The sequence below is a fragment of the Cebidichthys violaceus genome, unplaced genomic scaffold (assembly GCF_023349555.1).
Source record: "Cebidichthys violaceus isolate CVI_PGR_0920_01 unplaced genomic scaffold, fCebVio1.0.p SCAF_2, whole genome shotgun sequence".
In the NCBI taxonomy this organism is placed as follows: domain Eukaryota; kingdom Metazoa; phylum Chordata; class Actinopteri; order Perciformes; family Stichaeidae; genus Cebidichthys; species Cebidichthys violaceus.
In genome coordinates this window covers 17,220,774-17,245,502 of record NW_027176372.1, presented here as the reverse complement: position 1 = coordinate 17,245,502, position 24,729 = coordinate 17,220,774, and the positions used below count along the sequence as shown (strand labels likewise).

Genomic DNA, 24,729 nt, shown 5'->3' with positions numbered 1-24,729 from the left:
GTGTGTGTGTGTGTGTGTGTGTGTGTGTGTGTGTGTGTGTGTGTGTGTGTGCACTGCTATGTATATCTGTATGTAGACATGTATGTATTTGTGCTCCAGTGATGTGATAACTGCCCAGGGCTTTGCACCCTGGGGTGTCAACAAAGAGGACGGCTGGGTTTGCGTTTCGTCTCTCGCTGTCTGTCTCTGTGTGTCAGTGCCCATGAGGAGTTCACAGTGCTTGCTGTCCCCGGAGAAATCAGTCTCCATTTCTCATCTTGAGTAACAGAAATGTTGCTTCTAGACAAGACGGATGGATAATGAGGCACCTTCTGTCACGCACCTACATATGCAGTGTGTCACATTCACATACAGCCTCGGCGATGCCTTCAGAAAAGTCTTGACTGCACTGAGCTCTTGGCAGAAGATTTCACATTGTATTTACATCCTCACTCTGATTCCCAACCTGTTTCTAACATCCAATGTGAAAAGCAAATGCATAGTTGAATGACAGCAAATAGTAAAAGCAAATGCAACAGAAACAATCAAAAATCAGTTCAACTGCTGTTCATCATGAGGTTCAGAAGAGAAACAATGACATCACTGGATTCATGCCGAGCCTGTATTTGTTTCCTCATCCAAATTGCTATGTTTGTTCTTTCACGGCTTTCACATTAACCTTGAATCTTTGCTTTTTGCCCCACCAAATCATACTAAGGTCCAACAGGCTTTAAATGTCCACCAGTTTACCCAGCATCTAAGGAATATAAAAGTGAATATTGTAGAATTAGTACATTACTGTTTTATTTCAGATATTTTAATGTGAAAATGCCGCTAGATGTAATATATTCAGCAAGGTACAACAGGGTTGCACAACGCAATTCAGATTGAAGTCCCATTTTTCTACATAGGTAAATACAAAAAAAAAACGATATTATATAACTAGGGTGGAGGATGAGTTAAGGTGTCCCACAGCCAGAGGAAAGAAGCTGTTTTGAAGTGTGGTGGTACAGCAGCTGATGCTTCTGTATCTCTTCCCAGACGGCAGCAGGGTGAACAGGTTGTGGCTGGGGTGGGTATTGTTTTTTATTATCCCTTTAGCTCTTTGCAGGCTCCTCTTCTCGCCAATATCACTGACGATCAGTATATGGGTACCAATGATGTCGTAGGCGGTTTTAATCACTCGCTGTAGAGCCCTTCTGTCTCCAGTTTGTAATGTTTCCAGTCAGGATGCTTTCTATTGCTCCTCTGTTAAAGTTGGCAATAACTTGGTACAGGAATTTTGCCTTCTTACGTTTCATTAAGAAATACAGCCGTTTATGTTCATCAGAATGGAGATGTGTGGTGACCATGTCGGGTTGTTTGTAATGCTGATTCCCAGGAACTGAAAGCTGTTAACTTGCTCCACCTCAGCTCCATTGATGCAGACAGGGGTGTGTGTCTTCGCCTCCTTTTTTTCTAAAATCAACAATCAGCTTCTTTTACATAACCTCCTGTAAAACCCCACATTGTTGTTTCTATACTTTGGTTACTTGACGGAATAAACCCACAAGATACAGTATGGCAAGTTAATTAGCTTGAGGTGTGAAGATCTGGTTAAGTGTGTCTTACATTTGGACACGCTAGGTTTTTTCCCTGTTCCCAGACTTTATGCTACAAACTAACTAGCTGCAGGCTGTAAGTTAATATTCATTGCACAGACAAGAAAGCTAATAATCCCAAAAATGTCAAAGACACGGCTAACATGATGTTAAAACATTTTCCAAACTAATGTTGATGTTTTTTTTATTCTTTGCATTGTTTTTTTTGTATAACTTCATTCTTGTTTTTATTTTTATTTTATCGTTGAGTAACAAAGATGTGGCACAACCTAGTGATGCAGTAAGACAATGTATGAGCGCACAAGTGATCTGATTTTTATCAAGTGCACCCTGAATGAACCAGCCTCCACTTTTCAAACTGTCCATTTTAACACAGTGTTATATCCTTTCCTTTTTTCCCCCTCCTTTTCTCCTTCTATTTGTCCTCCATTGTATCAAATACTCTGTCTTATAGGTTTGTGATACATTGTTCTTATCGGCTTGGTTTTGTTGAATTGCTTCTCAGTAAGTAGATCTCTAATTACAAACACCAGGACTCCAGCTCTACACGACTTAGCCCACTTTATTGATGGTGTAGCAGTTGTCATAAAAAGCAGGTTACATAGTATAGATCTAAATTGCATTTCTTTCTTCCTGTTATATTTAAAATGTACCTGATATCCCACGTATAAAAAACGCAGCTGAATGCCACTATGTAACTGTGAGCAATATAACCGCAACCCACACAGAATGAACACCATGCAGCTATTTTAGGGTGATAAAGAGTGGCAGTGTTTCCCTTGTTATTATCTTTTCATCAACAGATTTAAGGTAAAAAAACAACAATAATCATGTGCATGTCCGTCAATATGGCAAAAAGAAGAAAATAACATGCACCAGAGAAATGCATATGGCTCCTCTAATTATCAAGGTACAGCATATATTTATCTAAAAGTTAACGTTATTTTTGTGATGTTTGCTCTAAAACCCCCAAAAGTGCCAGAAGCATTTTCTGTTGTTCCACGGAAATGCTCTTTCCAAATTCTAAGACAATGTTTCTTCATCTATGAATATTCATCTGAGAGTAAAATTAGATGCCTGCTCTTTGTGAGCATGTGTGAGTGTGTGTTGCAGTCTTCTACTTCAAGAAGCAACCATTTACTGTATGTGTATGAGAGGACCCTGTATGTGTGTGTGTGTTCAGAAGGCTCCGATTGGAGTGAATTATTTAGAGGAGAGTCTCTTTTACTTATCCGCGGTCGACTGCCCGCCGGCACATACCGTTCTGCTCTTGACGACACAAGAGACTACCCTAATTCACTATCCACCCTTCTGCAGTATGCCCCCATGTCACCCTTCAACCCCACCCAAACCTTTCCCAGCATGCACCAGTGGTCCACCGGAGAATTCCTCCCATTGCAGCCTTGCTTCTTGGTAGACAGGGTTCTCAAAACTACTGAAGAAAGACAGCAGGAGACGGGCAAGAATAAGCTGTTGTATTTCAAACACAAGGTGTTTTAAAAATTGCAACAACACAACAAATATGTAAAACAAGTGAGTGCATGCAACAGATCTTTCATTTTTTTCCAAAAGTTTGATCACAAAAAGCAAAGGACATGAGATCCTACAGACACATGCACTGTGATAAGTCCGTCATTCAGGAATTCTGCTATCCAGAAGCCGGATGCTAACAGTCATCGTCAACAGTGAAGACTCATGTAAAATATTCATAGATGTGGCCGGCTTAATAATGTATTATGCCTCAGTTTAGCACCCAGAGCTTTGCTGTGCTCTGCTTTGCTCTGACTGCCTCACAGTACTTGGAGTCCAATCATTCAAGAAAAATGTACAGCTTTAAAATGGCAAGGTCACTCTATTACATATTCAGATTAAAATGGCTGAAGCTCTCTAGTAGCAGCTGATTGGTGTGTCTATCTCAAAATATTGTATAAGTGGCATCCAGAAATGTCTTCGTTTGGGAGGATTGGGAGCGTTGGTGTGGATCAGATTTAAAAAATGAAGCAGTAGTGAAAAAAATAACATCATCCGACTTGTTAACTATTTCATTTCCAGTTAAAAGTTTGAAGAACAGCCCAATAAGTTGGTGGAGAGCCAGTGAGAAAAATTGCATGCATCACACACGAATACTGTCCAAATATAGCTGGAGTAGCTGGTTCTTTGGCTGATCTCTTCATTCTCTGGCAGCCAGGCACTGATGTGACCCTGTCAAGCAGCAGACTGAGACTGATGGGATACTATGTGTGGCTGTAGTAACACTGCTGCTGCTGCTGCTGCTGCTGCTGCTGCTTTTCTATATTTATAACTCATCCATCCCATAATCCCTATGTAGTTATATCCATAGCTGCTGAGTGCACATATGGACTTCCATGCACACTCAAGTCACTATCTCTCTCTCTCTCTCTCCCTGTTTCCCTCGCTCACTTCCGCAGGTGACGCGTATTCTTCCTCTTCCCCTCTTGGACACACACACAAACAGAAATGTGCACACGCTCATTCAGTACTCGCTAGTGAGGATTAAGTGTGAGCGGTAGTTGGGAGCCACAGGGTGGACCAAATGAAAGCAGAGTCATACTCCACTTTGGCTGGAGGGGGAAAGGGCTGTGAACTTTCAGAGTGTGTGTGTGTGTGTGTGTGTGTGTGTGTGTGTGTGTGTGTGTGTGTGTGTGTGTGTGTGTGTGTGTGTGTGTGTGTGTGTGTGTGTGTGTCGGTGCTGACAGGCACATTCAGATTCACCCGTGACCTTTGATAGAGAGAAGGAAAGAGGGATAAGTCAGAGGAAGAGGGGAGCTTCAAAGGAAAAATGCTTTGCTGTGCTTTTGCTTCGGAGACGCAGTTTTGGCCACTTTACCCAGCGGTATCATCAGTATGTGGGACTGTGTGTCAAACTGTTTCCTCAAGAAGCACAGCAAACTATACAGCTCACCCTGAAAAATGTATTTTATGAAAAATACATTTTGAGAAAATCATCGAATATGCAGCGCTTGTTGCTTTTTGTGTATTCTAAAGTTATCTCTTCAGATGGGCAACAAAAAGCAGCAAATATTGCTGGCCAGAGACAAGCTGGGGACATTGTGGTCCATGGTCGGCATCTTAACCCAAAGGATAGATAAATAAATAGAACCTATTCTTTATTTCCATATGGGTGCTGCAGGTTTTGTCTTTCTCTTATATACAGTATATATAGTTAAAGACATTTCTCCCATCCTCTCATCTTGTGCACTCCTCAATATCTAACTCCTTGGTCTGTCAGTGACCAGCGGCTACAAACTCAATGAGTTAGAGCTAATTCAAAATCCTGACCACCTTCCTTCTCCAAGTGTACTCTTGTATTCGGGAGACCCAGCTGCAGAGGCCGGTAGTGAAATGTCTTGCTCAGAGGTGTATTGTATGTGTGTGACTGAGCAATATTCAATCAGTTCCTTACACATATTATCTCAGAGGAGATTCCAGTCACAGTCAAAGTGTATCACTGTTGCTCCGGTCCGTGATATTGTTAACAAAACTTCAACTCAAGATCACAGTGGTTTTTCTCAGATATTGAGATCATCAAGGCTGTTATATAATGAGAAAACAGACACCAGAATCATCCATCTGTCAATGACAGATATTTGGCTTTTGTGCTGTTTGCTAAAACTAACACTTCCAGAAGTGAAAGAAGTCCACATTTGAAGTCTGTACAGCCATGCAAAATAATGTTCTTTTTGCAGTTAGTATTTGATGCGATTTAAACTCAACAGTTCAACTAAAGGACAGATTATTACACATCTGTTTGTCTAATGCTGTAGGTGAACCCATTAAAAATCCAATTAGTTTAATACAATGTCTATATTGCCTCAGTGTTAAAGTGTATAAACCTGCTCATTATGCATTTGATCAGACCAGCTCTGAGTTGCTAAAGATCAGGAAGCCTTCAATTCAAACCGAGTGCAACTGTTTTTCCATTAATTGTTTGCTATAATATTGTACAGATGATTCCTATGAAGACATTACACTAAGACATCCGCTGCAATATTCTTTGAATAATAAATAGCTTGAAAGGGTCTGTTTTCCTTCATACTCGACATGAAAAATGTTCCTCCAGGTTTCTTCCACCCATATTTCATAGGCATAACAAATGTTTGTATTCTATACATTTAATCTGTTTTTCATTTTATCCATTCACTTTCTGCTTCCCCCTTACTCAGATGTGGGTTATAGGGCTAATTTCAGCAAGAGGACGTGTACATCTGTGACAAGTGACTTCAGTAGAGTAAGAAATTGGAGCATCAGAGGAAACCCTCGCAGATACAGCAAGAAATTCACACAGTTTGAGTCCAGGACCTTCTTTATTATTAAATAACATGAGACAGCTTGGCTTTTAATGTTTTTTTACAAGTTCAATCTATATTGTGCAATTCAAAGTGTTTCTATACATTGCAGGTTTGCAGTGAAGTTGTGAAGTCATGTGCAATGCGTAATTAAACTTAACGTGAGCACATGTGGGAAACACGTCATGTGTGTGCAGCCGTAGCCAGTGTTCCTTCTCAGAAGCCATGCTACACTCTTATGTATTTTACAAACGTATCTACAGGGAAAAACAATCTTGCAATAGCTAAAGTGGCAGCTATCAGCACAACATCATACATATTATTACCAGCTGTCAGTATTTGTTTTTAACTTAGACGTTATAGACAAACATACTGTACCACTTTTCTCAAAAGTATGTTGTCTTTATTGCACCGGCTTACAATGACAAAGTCCTACTGCAAAACTCATGAGGGTATTCAGGTTCTTCTTTGTCAGCCATTTGAATGTTAAGATGTTCTTCAAATTGCAATTATGAGAATACTTACTACAATAATTACCTGACATTGTTAAACATATTGTATAAGACTGTACAATAACAATGACTGAATGGATAGTTTCAATAAAACACACAGGATGGAAATGCAGAGAAGCACAGACACAATGAGAGACGGGAGACAGCCGTGAAGAGATAAGCTGTAGGCAGTGGCAGGTCAAAACATGGCACAGGAGAGGAGAAAAACGGGGAAAGAGAAAGAGGAAAGGAAAGAAGACTTGATAATGATGAAAAAAAAAAACTGTGATGGGGCGGAGGAGACTGGATAACAGCATGGCCTGCACTTTGAGAGGGGAAGGCAAAGATGAGATGGGGAAATCAGGGGAAATCATGTGAGGAAATAGACAGCTAAGAGCTATAAGTGATAGCTGATGATGGAGTCCCAGAGAAGAGCGTGAGACACAGATGAGAGACAAAATGCCAGAAAAGGAGAAAGAAGACAGTTCTGTGTTTGATTTGAAAGAGCTGCAGGAGGGATAATTCCCAAAGTAATTCAAGTGTGGTACAGAGACAGACAGAAGTAGACAAAAAGAGAGAGACAGAGACTGGACAAAGACAAGTTTCTTATTAGAGAAAGAAGCTGATAAGTGGCTGGAGGAAGAGTCCCACCGTTCCCAACACACACACTGTCACAAAAACCCACAGGAAGATCCTGTCGATGACCATGGCTACGTACTTCCAGTCGTCCTCCACCTGAGGAAAGAAAGGAAAGACATTTTGGTGTGTGTATAAGTCATTCATATATTACATATCTATGGCACACAAATTCATAGGCAATAGCACCAAAAATGCTCCCAGAAACCTTTGCTTAATGGTGATTGTAAAAATCACTGTGTTACCACTACAGCTGAATGGCTATAAGGGGTGTGGGTGTGTTTGTGTCTTTATGTGAGTTTGTGGGTTTCTGTGTAAAAGAGGCTGAGAGATCCTGCAGTGTTTACCACCGTGGCTACTGGTGGAGTGATTTTGTACAGTGTGTGTGTGTGTGTGTGTGTGTGTGTGTGTGTGTGTGTGTGTGTGTGTGTGTGTGTGTGTGTTAGTATACAGTATAGAGTATCCCTTGATCAATCAGGTGTGGACAATAGGATCATGGCTGCACTGACCATAATGCCATTGTGTGCTATTCTGCATGCATCAAAGAAATATCCCAGCTGTGTTACGAAAAGATGGAGCTGAAGCAACAAACATATCAGGGCCATCCAGAGGGTGCAGGAGGCGTACACAAAGCCCTCCATCTGCAACAAACAAGCAGCTTTCCTCTCCCTTTATAGCTCAGAGTAAATGGCTTTCTACACCTGTTACTAAGCTAGGTAGAATATCCACACGCTGCAGAAATAACAGACATACAGCATTGCTTTGTTGATGCATGTTTATGTCTATTTGTGTGCTGTGTACATTGTGGGAACTTAATCTGTGCACACCAATCTGGGGACAAAACTCTGGTCCCCACAAGGTTAACCATTTCTTTTTGGGCATTAGGACCAAGTTAAGTTGAAGGTTGGGGTTGGGGATAGTAATCCAAGCCTCTGTGATGACCCTCTACCTCTGCCATGGCCTGGAGGTTTTGTCTTTCCCTCGTCTTGTGCTTGTGTCTCACAAGCACAAGAGATTAACGGTCCCGCAAAGCTGGTTATCAACTCGGTAAATCAACCCAGGGTTTCTCAATCTGGTTATGAGCGCGTTCATAGAAAGGGGCGGTGTTTGCAGCATATGACCAATCACAAACATGTACAAGTCTATATAAAGAGAACACGGTATATTATACAAATACGTAAAAGGTAAACACATAATTCAGGCTTAGAGTAACGAATGAAGGAAGGACAGCTAACAAGAAATTGCCTCCTGTGTGAGTGCGTAAATGACCAGATCTATAATATCACCGCTTAAACATGTTTTCAATAGAAAGATGCTCACTGGGAGTTCACAAGTAGAGCCGAGTATAAATATATGTGTGTATTCCGTTAAGTTAATGTGTTGCTTAGATGTATTCTTATGGTGTGTATGACAATATTTTAGTCGTATTCCTTCAGCTGCAACCCCGGTGGTTAGGTGTGAAACCGACTCGGGAGCAAATAAAAAATAAATTTTAAAACATAATGCTAAACAGTAATAAGGTTTCCTTCCATAACTTGTTATCACTCACAGCGTACATTAAAGTAATCGCAGCAAAGTAACACTGCATCCAGTCTGTGAAGCTGACATGATGAGAGAGTATACGCAGATTTTTTATTTTTTGTTATTTGCTTCCAAGTCCGTTTCACACCACCGGGTGGGTTACAGCTCAAAGAATAAGGCTAAAATATTGTCACACATCCCATAAGAAGTGAACCTCCGTCATGGAACTGACAACCCAGAGTTAACCCTGAAGTTACCTCGCTAACCCCAAATCCTGCTTTGTGTTACAGGTCTCTGGTCAGCATAGTATGTAATAGTGCAACTGCACCACACCTTTATTTTGTTACGTTCTGTTTTGATTATTATTATTTGATTAAAACACACCACACAAACCTTTCACACTGATCTACTGATCATTTCACACAGTTAGTCAGTATATTTTACCATTTAAATAAATACATTATATATATATATATATATATATTTCCCAACTGCAATTGTGTGTCATTATTTCCTTTTTTGACTAAAAGTTGGGTTATGACACCTAGTCCCCATAAGTATAGTAGTTTAAGGTTGTGTATGTCTCTATCAGCTGTATATTTGTTAATGTGAATGTTTGCAGTTGCAATTTAGGACTGCTCTCATGGCAGACAATTATCAACTTCCACCGTAAAGGTGAAATCAGTAACTGTGTGTTGATGTCCAAGATATAGCAAAGATGTCTGAAACTAATGTTAAAAATTGACTAATCTGTTGCTTGTGTGCAGTAAAAGTATAAACTTAAATATGTTATTTACTTAAAGTTTGACTACACTGGCACTGACAGCTCAACTGACAGGATATAGTGCCACACACATGTAAAAATAGTAGTATTGTTGTTTCATTATCAAGACAACTCCAACTTGCTTTTTTACCTCTTTGGCTTTGTTGCGAGTCCTCATGTTCTCTGCGATGTACTTCACGCTCTCTATGGCTTGCTTGATCTCTGGCGACACCACGGAGAAGGCAACAACAGCGCTGACAGGCGACGGGGCATTCAACGGCCGCGGCACCTTGGGCAACTCTGATTCCTGGGGCCCCTGGGTTGGGGGTGCCTGTGGGGGTGGAGGAGGAGGAGGAGGAGGAGGTGGAGGAGGTGGCCCCATTGAGGGTGGGACTGGAGTCGGTACCTCTTTGCCTCTGTAGGGGCACCTCCTGTTTATGTCACGGTTCATGTCCCGGTTCATCTCACCGTACTCCACACAGTTCATGGAGCCACCAGCTGAGGCAGCCCCTCCTCCTCCTCCTCCTGCCCCAACATCCAGCGGTGGACACGCTACACCCCCAGTTATACCACCAACGCTTACACTTCCTGTGCCACTTCCTCCTCCTATGCTGCTCTTTCTCTTTCTGTTTCCCACGCTGCTCTTTCCTCTTCCTGTCCCTCCTGTAATACTGGCAGGGGAGGAGCAGCCCTGGTCGATGGGCCGCCTCATCAGCATCACCCTGGGCAGCACCCCAAGGAACACAGACCTCACCCACTCCGGCATAGTGTGAGTCATGGGGGTGCGGTAGTGGACATTCAGCACAAAGACAGTGATGACGATGCTGAGCGTGACAAAAATCATGGTGAAGAGGAGGTACTCGCCGATCAGAGGGATGACGAGCGACGTCGAAGGGATGGTCTCAGTGATGACCAGCAGGAACACAGTGAGGGAGAGGAGGACGGAGATACACAGGGTGACCTTCTCGCCGCAGTCAGACGGGAGGTAGAAGACCAGCACCGTGAGGAAGGAGATGAGGAGGCAGGGGATGATGAGGTTGATGGTGTAGAAGAGAGGCAGCCGGCGGATGTAGAAGGAGTAGGTGATGTCCGGGTAAATCTCCTCGCAGCAGTTGTACTTGATGTCATGCTTGTATCCTGGTGCATCGATGATTTCCCACTCTCCACTTTCCCAGAAGTCTTTCAGGTTCACCTGATGAAATGCAAATGGAAAATGAATATTTTGAGGAAAATATGTATTTGAAAGTCTGTTGAAAGAGACAAAAGCAGTGACTAGTTCAAATGTTCAAAAGTTGCCTCTAGCAAATTGTGACACCTCACTAAATGTTTTCTGGCATAAAAGTGAAGGAATTTAATAGATGTGAAGAGATGATATGTGCACATAAAAGGGTATCTGTGCCTCAGTACTGAAATCTTCCTGCTAAAATCTTAATGAGTTCTCACAAAAAATACAATATATATTGTGATGTAAACATGCCATGTAGAATAAAACTGCATGACTGCTGCAGTACATGGCCAGGATCTCTCCCCGCTTTGCCCCAGAGACTCCCTCTGACCTTTGAGCCAATCAGCACTAGGTCGATCTTGGCCTTGTCATACGTCCAGGAGCCAAACTTCATGGAGCAGTTCTGGTAGTCAAAGGGAAAGTAGGTGATATCCATGGGGCAGGAAGATTTGAAAATAGCTGGGGGAACCCAGGTAATGGTGCCATCAAACTTCAGCAGAGCCTTGGTCTTGTCTTCCACGAGGAAGTCACCTACAGCACTTTGAGAGACGTAAATGTCATGTCAGTTAAAGACCATTTAACACAAAAGATGGAGAGCATCAATAAATGGCATGGAATGGAATTATGAAATAGTTAGAGGGATAACTCTGCACAGTTGTGTCTCTCAACATATTAGGCAAGCTAAACATGGAGCTGTTCTTTAGCATTCACACACTAAAACGTACTTGTTGTATAAAACAATGTCCGGCCTCCAAATTTTATTGGAAGGAACTCGTATGAACTCAATCCCATCGTACTCGACAGGGGCCCATTTCAGTTTGTAGTCGTTCCAGACCTAAAAGACAGACAAAACTTAGCATAAATAAATATAATGTGTCATCACTAACGGCGTTGCATAAAAGATGAAACTCACTCACATGTCTCAGCCACAGATTGGTTTCCATAATCTGATTCACCTCATCCTGTCAGGAAAAAAAGAGCAAATTAGTCACCAAGAGAAAAGGATGCTTTTATAAAACATATGACTTGTTTGTAGAGAGATGTTTATTCTCTTACCACTTTGACCAGTTGAGATATGGAGACCTCAAACTCCACTGTGACTGGATCCGATACATTCTCCACTGGTCGAATGAACTGGTTGTACCTCCTGAACAACCTCCGAAATAATCTGTCCTCTCCCTTAGATGAAAAACAGCCTAACAAAAGAAAGAAGAAAAAACAGTTAATACTTAAATACATGGGTGAGTTCTCAGACATTCATCTATACCATGGGTCTTTAGAGATATGGCACTAATAAAACATAGATCAAGCCAGATATTAAAATCTTATTGGAAAGGTTGTAATGTAATCCAGGGTCACTAAAAACTGGAGTAATATGCATTTAAGGGCATTGAGTGAAGGGAAATTATCATCATGGGGATGATCAATCAAAAGCAGAGGTGACTTAAGATGAAGTGCCCTTACTTAGCACTACATGCTGGCTGTGAAACATCTCAGACTGAACTGAATTATATTCAAAAAGTACAAACTAGAAGTTCTTTTTTGTTTTTGCAAATGTTAATTTCACTTCTTCACAAGCATACTTTGGGGTATTTGGGGAATCATTGTTCCTAAATGGGGACATTAAAGGTCAGTTCAACTAGTTATACATATATAATATTTAAGGTTTAATTACTTAGATAAACACTATTAAAGTACCTTGTGTGTCATTCTAGATGTCCTGTCCTGTGATTTATAGATGTGTCTTTTACAATGGCGGTCTACAGCAGATTTTCTGCCACACCTTATCCACAGCTCTCGATGCCTTCATAAATCAAGGTTTAAATCCTTGTTTTTGTACGTTTGTGGTCTAGTGATGGTCAAAAGTTGGGACATGTACTGCTTTAAATTTGGGTGTCATGGAGTTTGTTAATTAGCTAAGTTACCTAAGTTCATTTGACTTGACTTAAGGTCAGCCACTAAAAGTGATTTAACATCAGTTTCTGCTAAAGAAAACCTTCCAAAGATACAGAGATGGTTGTTATGTTCTCATATCAAGCAGTAATTTCACCAGAAAGCCTTAAGAAATGTTTTATTCTTTCAAAAGAAAGTGAGGAATGTGGGCGAAGCAAAGAAAGCTACAGGCAGAAACAGTCACATTGAATCTACGTTGTCTCCACAACAACTTCAACATTTTCTCACTGTTCTCACTTACACTTTGTAGCTCACGCAGAACGACTAAGCAATATTCTCAGTGGCAGTGAATATATTAAGCAAATAAACCCGGACGTCTAAAAACATGTTTTAGTTTGATTTAAATGAAATGAACCCTTAAACTGTTGAATCGATGCCTCGTTGCTCTGGATGGAGTGAAGGCTGTGAGAGAGCAAAGTGTGTTTCGAGGGGAGTTTCTATTTCCTGTTTACAGAGGGGAGACAAAGCCTGCGAGATATATAAGATGCTTTCAGCAAAAAGGAATGGTGTGCCGTTGGCTTGTGTCTGAAGAAGTGTGTGTGAAGGACTGATGGTCATATTGTGGAAAACTGCCACTAGTAACACTGATGGCCTGTAGAGCCAAGCATAAAAAGCTGCCTCACTCACAGCACACATTCTCATCACCAGCACAACCTCATAAAGACTGCACCAGCGGCTGCATTGAGCTGCAAATCCTCTATACAGTACAAAGAACATAGAGTACCATGGAAATGAACATAATCTTTCACTTCCTCTGTGTCTTTATCCATCTTTTCTGTTTCCTGATCCTCTGTTTTGGCTTGTATTCTCTGAACAGCATCCTTTATCTGTTACCGTTTTCTTCTGGGTAGCTGGTAAGTTACTGTAAGGACCTTGGATTTCAAACTGACTGACTGGTTTTGTTAAAGCAGAGGCCAACCTCTCCCCTCACAGCCTCCAAGGCGAGGAGCGACGCACACATTATTCAACACAGTCCCAAACCGTGCAACTTGCACTTACCGAGCTGCGTGAACCATTTTAGAGATCGAGGCAAATGTGCGTCACCAAAAGGGCAAATGGGTCACAACCCATATGCACACAAATAGCCACATTCACTGAAAAGGTTTGTTTCCTTGGCAACAACTAAATAAAACATGGCGCTTTAATGGGACACTTTCTTTTTGCGCAAGTCAGTTACCTCTCAACAAACCAGAAGCTTGTAACCATGAATCACACAAACCTTGCCTTGATATTTTTTTCATGTCAATTTCTTAAAAGATAAATCTTAATAATTTCTAGCAAAAAAATGAAAATAATAATTAGAAACACAAACAGCAATGTATTATTGCAGGCTACTAAACTAGTTGACCTAAGCTAGTATGGTTGGGCTTTAGTATTAGTATTGTGCATGTCTTCCACTACAATAAGACACGATACCTGTTCACATACCATGAATAAAATAATAATGCTGAAACAAATATTTCATATTCAGTGTCTGTACTGTAAGTTCATAAAGCAGTTTGTCCATTTATTGCCATTGGGAGTACACATAGATGAATATCTTGCAGACATCTCAGATTACATTCTGTCTGGTTTCTCACTTTGGGAGACTTGTTCAATTACTCATGTTGAAAAAAAATCTGACTGGCCAGGGAAATAAAAATGTAATTGAGGTTCATCCCTGTTATTATATTTGAGGGGCAATCTTAATCGGACGCATGTCAAGCAACATAACACAGCGAACACACTTCTTACGCTTTTTACATTTACAGGTTTTAACAACAATTTTAATTTAACCTCACAGGGGACTAACACTGCTCAGGGGTAGACTCAGCTTACCGAGCTAAAAAATTCACACTTACATAATCACAACATCTGGTGCACATAAAACAATGACCAAACAACAAACTCAGCTAGGATTCCGGACACATAAATGAGGGAGAATATGCAATGACCTTATGTATCCCCATATATTACACATGCAGTTCAATTTAAATCTTTACCCCTCCCTTCCCTAAATATTTCAAGTTCAGATGGAGCACACACAGCGGGCTGCTGCAGGCCAGCAGAGGCATAAGCTATTCATCAAGTTCATTGAGGTAAATGAAAATCAGGTCACACAGTTTTTTTCCCATCATGTTTATTCCCCCAAACATTTTCTGCAGCATAGCCTTCATCAAATCATCAGGATCGCCGCCCCGATGAAGGCAATGTAGCCAGAACCATTTGGGGTAGTAAAATGGGAGAAAAACCTGATTTCATTTTTCTTTCGTGAACTTCTTTGTCTCATTCTAACAGACAGAATTGTCCAAAGAAGTTAACAAACTAAAAATAAATCAGAGCCTGTCAGATCTAGTTATCTGTGGGTAAGACTTTGCATTTGCTATACTGCTTCAAAACTCTCAACAAGTTTTCTGAGGTCAGTGGGATAGAAGAGTTGAGTCTTAAAGCTTAATGAGAGGGCCTCTCTCCTGAGACACATGGGTAATTTCAGCTCTTGGTACCTGCCTTGAAAATTGCCCGCTGCTCCCTGATTTGCTGCACTCACAGAAAGTTGTTTAAGCCTCTAATTGGGCTAGGGGAAACCAGGACAATTATAATCAGTCAATTAATTGGACCTTTTGTTCACTGTGACAAAAAAAAAATGAAGCCAATATTTTTTTTTCTCTGTTGGCACATTCACTCCTCTAATGCCCTTCTTTGTTCTGCCATGGAAGATCTCAGACTTAATTTAAAGGAAGTTAATTATAACCTCTGCCCTTTCACCACAGATAATTCTGCACACACACTGCTCACTGCACTCTGGTGCTTAATGTAAGGATTGAATTTGTGCGACACAAAGAGAATTTATGAGTTTGCCTGTGAAAGTGAGGAAGTGACAGTGAGCGAGTTAAAGTTAAAATCCAGAGTACATGTAATTCTAACTGATCCAGTGGTGGAATTATATTTTCAGCATAATAGGTTCTAAAAGCTTTGATATATTAAACTGAGATGACGTTAATTTTATAGAAAAGCTGACATCTCTATCAAAAGTCGCGTTAAGGGACTGATTATTTTTTGCCAACTCACACTTTAAAAACATTTTTAAAAATGATTCAGACCGTTCCCGGAGCAACAAGTGTTTTTCATTGAGCCTGCCTGAGTGACTGGAGGAAAATGCATGACCCACCCTTCACCATAAATACCAATATTCTATTATATTCCAAAAAAAGCAAACAACTAGCCCAACTGTCCTAGAGTACTACAAAAGTTACCTTTAACCATTCCCGTCCCAACTAAAATGAGACGCTGACTAAGTCCAGCCAATGCAGCAAGCAAACAGCACAGAGGCAGTGAGAGTTATCACTGAAACAAACAGTAAATGCAAATTACCCTTTATAACTGATCATATCATCACAGAAGCTGTGTGTGCACTTCAGCAGAATATGAGTGCATGACAGCCACCCCTCCTACCATACAAAACCAACGACACATCACACAAACACACATCACAGCGCGCACACAGCCAACATTAGCGACGCATGCATATCAATGACCGTTTTCACTAATAAACCGGAACATGCACAACAGAGGATGTAGCACCCAAAACAATATCGGTTGGTACAGTAGCCATGTTCACTGTCAACCAGCCAACATGCACTCTGGGTATGACAGCCGCTGAGAATCTGAAACGCAATTAAATTTGAAATTTGGAGGGGCAGGTGTCTTTCCTGTCGGGACTGTGAAGAATATGAGACACAACGCAGACTATACTGTGGCTGTCCACCACGAGCAAATCTCTGTACTGCTGATGAGACAGCGGCAACGGCTACATCCACTTCTTCCGGCCAATGTGACACCAAAATAATAATAATAATACATAAGTCCCTCCCCAGTGCTCCCACCCCCGCTCACTCTCATAAATAATAGACTATCCAAAACAAGACTAAGAGTCTACAGCCATGCTAGTGGATCTGTGAGGCTGTCCTTGGGCACAGCAGTGCTTTCGAGCTAAATGCTAATTTCAGCATACTAACAACCTGACAGTGGTGCTAGAGAAAAAGAAGATCAACAAAGGCATTAGGATACATCATCTGATGATCATGAATGTCAATCCATAGTTTAAATATTTCAATCCAAGCCAAAGTGGTGAACCACCCAACATTGCCCAACAAACTGCTATCTACCCACCAAATGTCTCTTGTCTCGTGTAAGTTCATTTGTCTCAAGCTTTAATAGAAAGTTCTTAATCATTGAAAGCAGAAATGTCTTTGCCTCTGATGATGAAAATCACATGATGTCAGCTTGACAATCGTACTTCACTTTACCAGACATGCACTCTTTCCTTCCCCAGCCTTTGTGATGCAGTAACAAAATAATGAGGTTTTGCTCTGAGGCAGATGAAGCCAAGTCAAGCAGTCATGCATTTCACCCTTAAATAACCACATTGATTTAGAATTAGCAAGCCAAACAGTAAGTCTGTCCCCGTCTCTCGTGTCTACAGGAGCCCAACACTTCAGAAAGAGCCGTGGCCTGTGGGAGGCCCTTTGATCATGCATGTGCTCAACAGAATGAGCCTGGCAGCGAGTGGTGGACAATCTGAAGGAACTAATTACCCTCCAATAATACACTGCTGACAGTGTGTGTGTGTGTGTGTGTGTGTGTGTGTGTGTGTGTGTGTGTGTGTGTGTGTGTGTGTGTGTGTGTGTGTGCATGGAAGAGAGATACAAAAAGGGAGAGAGAAACAGCCCAGACAAGATATAGTAGGAGAGAAGTGACAGCTAGAGGAAGCAGAGAAAAGCTAAATGGCGTATCTTTGTTCTCCAGGGTTTTTGATGGTCTGACTGTGACATGCTGAGTGACGCACAAGAGGATCCTCTGTGGTTACTGCATGTGCTGTGACTATCCCATTAAGCATATGGTGTGTGTTATAAAGCCTATGTGTGTCTTCATGTATGAAGGCTCATCTACAGAATACAATGTACAGTGAATATGCACATGTTCCTATTTATACAGTATGTCCACTCACCTTTGATGTGATTCACTCTGAACAGCATTTTTTTTCACTGATGCATGAAATTCAATGGATCCTTGCCTCCATGCTTTCATCTGGGAAAATGTGTGAGTTTTCAGGTCATATTCTCTGAATGTGTTATAAGATATTGTAAATAAACTCACATTTTCATTAAAAAAAGAGGGCAATTCTCCAAATGTAAATATGTTCTAATGGGACAACTGCATATTTAAGTACACCCATGCCAAAATATCTTTACTATCAACAAAAAAACTAAACTTCAGCAAGACGTTGAAGAACAGACAATATCAGCCCAAATATGTCTCTACTTGATAGACATGGGGTGTTGGGAATGGAAATATATATATATATATATATATATATATATATATATATATATTTATATACATATTGTGTAGTTTGATTCTGGCATAACCCTTCCCTCACATTCACTCTTTCTATGTGTGTCTCACAGACAGCAAAGGGAAGTTCATCCCCTGTAACTCAAGATCAAAAGAGATTAACATGTTATAGCACTGAGACAGAGTGAACACAGTCATCAACAGAAGCCCCTATGAGACTCCACGAACAAGAGGAAGGATTGCACAAACAATTCAGATGCTTCTCAAGTTATTTAAACTCATCCAGTGAATTAACTTACAGCAGATCGACAGCTAGGCAGCCCACCAGGCGAACAGGTGGGAGGGAAAGAGAAGCGAGAGCGCCTTAAGGAGATACTCAATACTCAGCCATTCTACAGAAAAGGTGTGCGACAGATTCAACAATGTGTTTCCACGTGACCGATTATCAGCCCTAACAGCTGGGATTACCATATGTTTAATTATAAAAATAGCAACAGATTCTCATGTTCCTTTTACAGCAGCAACAAATATTTTATATCTTTTGCCCTCATTTCAAATCATTGGGAAAAATGTCTTTCCTACAGTTTAAGTCACAATGCAATAAGTAACTCGGGTGTCATAAGATGAACTATCTACTGAACTATTTCACAAAATGAAAATATTCTCCTGAATGTGCAAGTGACACTGCTATGAACTATTCAATCGCCTCACATACAATAGAGAACTGTATTTCCTTTCTAGGTCAAGGAACCAGAAAGAACTAGAAAGTAACTTTCGGAACCATTCAGGGAAGATGAGCAGCTGCCCGACGGGAATGAGTTGTGATAAAATGAACCAGCTAATCTTCGTCCCGACCATCACCTCCAGCCTCAAGCACGGAGTAGTGGGAAAGCAATAAGATAATGGACACAGTAAATCAAATGACTTGTTAGCTGTAGTTATTCTTCAGGGCACAGTGAAGAGCTAAGGCAGCATAAGTTTTTCACTTTCAAGCTCTTGCTCTTCCAAAAGAGTCAAGATGACAATAAAGATGCCCAACAGCTTCCTCCCTCTGTAGACGACTCAGGACATGCCGGAAAGTTTACATATTGATCAAAACAATTTTCAGGATCCAGTAAGAGGAAGGGAAATCTTAAAGAAAGGATGCTGGGCAGTGCTATTTTCCATGACCCTGGTGTGGATAAGTCAATCGAAAATGGATGAATGGCTGAATAAATCAATGGAGGGCTTACACTGTTGAATTACTGATGCAGGAAACTATGAAATTTAAACAAGAGACCCTGGAACATCCTTTGTTTTGTTTTTTGTAGCAAACTGAAATCATTCTTCCTGATCGTGGTTGAGCAGTTTGTCAAAGTTTGTCACTCTGACGAATACTGGAGGGCAATCGGTGAGGCCTTCAACACTCAGCAAGTGGGCAATATGGCAAAGCAAGGCGTGAATGACGCTGGCCTTATTTAGAGTCTCAGAGTACACCACAGAGATCCCGTTCAAACTGAACGAAGACTTCTGCAAACTAGCAAAATAAAGAGACCATCATCACTCTTGAAAATGGCAACTCTGAGCAAAAACAGACATTGGATAGAAACACAAAAACGAAAATCTAAGATTCAAGATGGGAAACTAACAGTGAAATGTATGAGGGATGACACTGTTGAAATATGGACATGCTGAAAATAAATCATGGCATGGCACTCGAGGCTGCGTCCTGAGTTAGCTTGCGTTGTGTGTTAACAGCTGGACATACACAAAGTGCCAAGGGCAAACACATCAATTAAAAACAATCAATTAAATGAAAAACGTAGGTCAGTCTATAGAAAATGTAAACAGGTAAAGAGGAGAAGTGAAAGTGGGGGAAAAATTCTCAAATATCTCTGTCCCCTATCTGAAGCCTCTGTTGCTCAACGTCATCTCCAGCTTTCTCTCCCTCCATCCTAAAGCGTGACTCAGTTCATCGGCAGCACCAAAGACCAGGATGTCCCAGAGGAATCATTCAGCAGGGCTGTCTGGAGGAGGATGTCTGTGTTTGTGTGTTAAAGAGGGTGAAAGTGTGTGTGGTGTTGGTTGGAGGGGAGTATGGTGGTTTAAGCCAATCCATAGGGGGGTGGAATAAGTCCTCTGCCTCTGCCTGTGGCAGTTCCAACATGTGTGCGGGAGAAGGGTTCAGTTGCAATAATCACACGACAATTGCGTTAAGAGGATCCTCAAGCCGCTGCACAGTCCTTAAGTCACACGCACAGAAGCACACACATACTCACTGATTGCCTGTCAGACTTTAATGCAACTATACTGCTTCTGGGAGAGAAACCAGAGAGCCGTTCTGTAGTTCCAAGCTCAGAGAAGCATTTGAGTCTGTCAGAGGAGCAAATATGCTTGATGATGCTGCGATGCAAGCAGACAACTCCATACAAGCAGATAAAGGCTCCAAGGGTTTAATGTAAATAATGTTGAATGCTGGTGAAAGAAAGAACACTTGATTCTTTGGCCACACTACAATCTCCATTGTAAAGACTTCTCTTTTCACTGGAGTGTTTATTTAATTGTTAGCACAGCAATGCAGTTGCAGCTCTCTTGGGCAGAACTTGTTTAAAAAGGCAGATCCTCTTAACGCTGTTAACACGCAGCTGCAGCCTATTAAAAAGCACTGTGAAGTGAGATAAGGGGTCAAGCCTGAAACATAATGCGGATCAGATTAGTATAATGCAGGCATGGCTGGACAATTCTCTCAGCTATTTCTGCTGGAGATGATGTATACCGCGGGGTAATGCATCATGCACTCACCGATTTTAATCACTCAATCTCAGACCTTACGGAAACTATTTTGTCCTAATATGCTGATGAGCACCACAACCTATCACACAGGCTGTGACTGCATTTGTCCCAACCTAATGTATTCAACTAACAGCCCCATGGTGTAGCTTTACAGATCCCAAACACTTTACGTCTAAGCGACTCCAGCCAGATCCGACTAAAATACCCCAATCCCACGGTCTGCAGGATCAGCTTTTCCTCTGCTATAGGGACAAATCACCCTATCCTTGATGGCAAGAGACAATACCTTCTGTAGCCCACTTATCGGATCCCCACTGGGAGCGTGTGTGTATCAATGTGTGTTTTCAGTCACTTATCTGCATACACAGCCCCTGTAAAAAAAAAATATCCCAAACAACCAATGAGGGATTGAAGGAAGGATGGAAGAGAGGACCGGTGAAGGACAGAGTGGAGGATAGACGAAGGTGAGGGGAAAATTCTTGAATTTTAGCAGGTCAACCACCTATAACAAGCAAGGACACTGCAGATTTCCTCTGGCTTTAGAAAAATCTGTTCTACTGTGGAGATTATTGACTCTGTCATCCCTTCACGGCACCGCTTTCTTGTTCCTTTTGAAATTCGCCCAGTTCAAGGGCGAAGCGACAAAGCAGTCAGCTGTGGCAAATCTCTCCAGCTGAAGAGAATGACAGAGACAGTAAGAGAGTCAATCCCACGTGTCATACGGAGACACATCCCTTCTTCACGACTCTGAGTCTGCATCGTGTTACGGGATGTGCGAAGCCAGTGTCTTTCACGTCGACTGGTGCGTGACAACACAAAGCCACTTAGTGCTGCTCCCGATGGAGGACACCGGGTAGCACATCTGGGACAAATTCACTGATGCACTCTGGGCTTTAAAGTAAAAAAAAAACGGTTTCATATAGCATGGCAGGGGTTCAACCTATAGCCAGAATAATTACTCCTCCCACAGTTTGTTCAAAGTACAATGTGTCAGTCCCAGGAAAAATGTGTAGTTTGTATGGGACAATCCGAACAACACTTTTAGTTTGAGCGATACCCACAACGGCTGAATAAATCAAGAAAAGACATATTTAGTCATATGTACTGCCCTTGAAAGGCAAAAAACTACACATTTAGGTCAAAATTTAGTTAAGGCCCGACTTTTTGACATCTGTCATAATATATGAAAATGATTATACCATTTAAATGAATCATCTAACTATAAAACAGGAATCTCTGTCTGTCTGTATGTACGTATGTCCTTCGCATATCTCGAGAACCATTCATCTGATCTACTTTATACTTGGCGGGTGTACTGCTGGGGAGCTGAGGACGTGCAGTGTCGAAGTTGGTACAATGCGGACGCGCCGTGACACGTTCAAAATGAATAAACTTTGAATATACAAGCAAGCAGCGCTCTGTGCAGTAGCGGGGGCAGGGCGTAATACCGCGGTATTCGACAACGCTACAAGCAGCAACAAGCAATCAGCCCGTCCAATGCTAGGTACTGTGTGAAGCTGTGAGGTGAGATAGACGGAGCTAGGCTTAGCTAAAGCTAAAACCAAAACTTACTTACCCTTTTTATTTCCATCTGTAAAAAACTATAATTTCAATGAACAGACAATTCACATAACAGCTACTTAATTAGGCAGTTATGTTGAAGAACAAAACCGCAGCTAAACTTCTCCTAACTAGCTTAGCAAAGAGTAAGCATGTATCTGCAATCAACGTTTGACTCTTGTGGAATTCATACAATAATAAGCTATCTTTAAATTACACATTTAAGTGTGCTAGACTGTAAATTTATTTTATTTCATTATTTTGGCAGACTTTGGCAGACCATTAAAACAAAGACACGTTTAATTTGCTATGGATCGTAAAAAATCCAATTGAGTTTATATTTCAAAGGGTCAATGAAGTTGTACTGTATTTGTTAGGGAAAACTGTTTCCCCCCCTTCATTCTGTGAGGATTAAACGAAGGCAGACCAAATAATCAGCATAAATGCATGTCAACCTTTCTCTCTGTCACACAATTTGCCAGGCAGACTGAAAATGTTTCTTTAGTGCTTCTGTAGTTACTGCTCTGTCTTTGTGGGGCAGGATCTAAACTCAAATTTCAGCAACAGAAATCCACAGCAAAAGACTGACTGACAGGTGTTAAGATGCAAAAACAACAAAGATGCTGCCAAAGAATATATTGCGACTTGAAAGTGACTTATTTGATCCTCCACGTAGAGACCCATTATGCTCCCATTGGTAAAGACACTCCGCCAAGAAACCTGCCTCTGTGTAGGCCTACTCTTTGTGGATGTGAATGAGATGAAATAACAATTCAGTTACATGTGAATACAGCATTAAAGCACTTATCTATTCTTTGTTCTGCTGTGGGTCCCCTGAGAGCCACTCAACCACCCGACCTCAAAATCTGCTGTTTTAAATCAGACAGGAGACTGACAGCCTGAACCAGAGATGGGAGAAGATATCAAATATGTGTGGAGGGAATTTTAAAAAGGAGAAAAGAAAGAAATGGATCACACAGAGAGCGAAACAAAACACAGACAACCTGACTGAGCAATCCAGCCTGATTCATAAACTTAAACATTAAACATTAAATCAAACCACAAGGGAAATGAGAGTCTTGCACTTAAACTCTTGCTGCAGCATCAGGATCTATGTACTGTCCTTCAAATACCACTGAAAACCACTAAATGCACTTAAGCAAGAAACTGAACCCCTTCAGCTCCATGGCATCAATCCTATACCGAACCTTGACCTCTGACCTCTGTAGGTCCACATCTGGAGGATCCAGGCATGAAATCATCATTGACAGTCATTGAGCTGCTGCAGAAACGTATGTCATCCATGTGTTGGCTTGTTTTGTGCATGAATGGCTGCTTCACAGTAGCTCCGGGGGATGAGGTATCAGTTAAAATGAGACATGTCACGATCACAGATCATGATCTCCCACGGAAACTAAACCCTGAGCCCCTCCCTGCAACATAACAGTGACTCTGCAAGTTTCTACAGAATATATATATTATTATTCACAGGCACGTGCACGTTTGTTCAGGTGAGCACAAATACTCAGAATGATAAAGACATGGTATCTCCCTCCTTCTAAACGTTTTAGATGGAGCAGCAAGCAGGGTGCGCAAATGAAAATGGGAGGGGGACTCTAGATTCCCTGCGAGTTGTGCGCTCCTGAGCGTTCAAAGACTGAAAAAAAATAAGAAGTATGTTAACTATTTTTGCAGAAATTGCCAGTTGCAGCAATAAAACGTATTTTCCTTTGACATCCCACTCAAGTTTCGTTGATACCCATGTTATCCCGCTTGGTTAAAATGTTAGTCGCTTTGGCAAAAGCGGTGTTGGTTCCCCCGGATCTTTACCCAGAAGCGCACAAAGGGAGGTAGCCTAACTCATGGTGGTGGGTGGTTAAGGTAACTTAAAAGTATATATCGAGTAAGGTAACCATTCACATGAGTCCTAAATAAGTTGATGGTATTCCTAAAGTAACGAGTAAAATGCTACTTTTTTGCCAGCTTAGCACCGACTCACGGCGCGCTGTGTCTTACCTTGCGCTGCGAAGAGCACCAGAAGGAGGACGTTTGTTAGTTTCCCGGAGAAATTCATCGAGACATCGGCGCTTGACGATGCTTACTGTGGATAAAAAAAAACGATGCTGATGACTGAAGTCTTGTCAGTAACCCACTACAGACGTCTGTGAAGCCTTACGATTCGAGCAACATTTTTCCTTTGCGCTCTCGAGCGTGGAGAGGTTGGACTCGCGGTGCGCTCTCCCGATATGAACAACTTCTGCACGTCCCACCTTCCCCCTCCCTCCGTCCCCGCGTCCCACTCACCCCCCCACCCACCCACTCACCCCAGGTCCAAACCTAGCGACCTGGCTCACAGTGACTCACAGGTGATAAGTTTGGAATAAGGAAATGGGTTATATGGCTCAAGAATCGCGAGGGGTCACATTGCAACAAAAATGTATTCTCATGTTCAGTTTTGCAAAAGTACACTGTTTTACTGTATTTTTACTTGTCTGATGAAAGTTTAAATGTTCTTGGAAAATAAACTATCGATCTATCTATCTATCTATCTATCTATCTATCTATCTATCTATCTATCTATCTATCT

The 24,729-nt window shown here is 41.5% G+C and overlaps 1 protein-coding gene across 1 annotated transcript; it reads right to left on the bottom strand.

The window, feature by feature from the left end:
• Positions 1-5,899: 5,899 nt before the first annotated feature.
• On the bottom strand, positions 5,900-24,372 carry LOC137875542 (neuronal acetylcholine receptor subunit alpha-3-like). The gene is made up of 7 exons (XM_068714894.1): positions 24,159-24,372; positions 11,580-11,719; positions 11,441-11,485; positions 11,249-11,358; positions 10,855-11,062; positions 9,450-10,490; positions 5,900-7,113 (listed from the first exon to the last, which is right to left on the bottom strand). Exons 1-7 carry the CDS (start codon positions 24,214-24,216, stop codon positions 6,988-6,990), a joined length of 1,728 nt encoding a protein of 575 aa, XP_068570995.1. The 5' UTR covers positions 24,217-24,372; the 3' UTR covers positions 5,900-6,987.
• Between the last annotated feature and the right edge of the window lie 357 nt (positions 24,373-24,729).

Bases quoted from the DNA above. Each gene is read 5' to 3' on its own strand.
- LOC137875542 (XM_068714894.1), bottom strand. From the start codon at position 24,216: ATGAATTTCTCCGGGAAACTAACAAACGTCCTCCTTCTGGTGCTCTTC. The intron at 11,720-24,158 runs GTAAGACACAGC...TTCTTTTGTTAG, and splicing joins GGTGCTCTTCGCAGCGCAAG to GCTGTTTTTCATCTAAGGGA. The intron at 7,114-9,449 runs GTAAAAAAGCAA...TTCTTTCCTCAG, and splicing joins CTCGCAACAAAGCCAAAGAG to GTGGAGGACGACTGGAAGTA.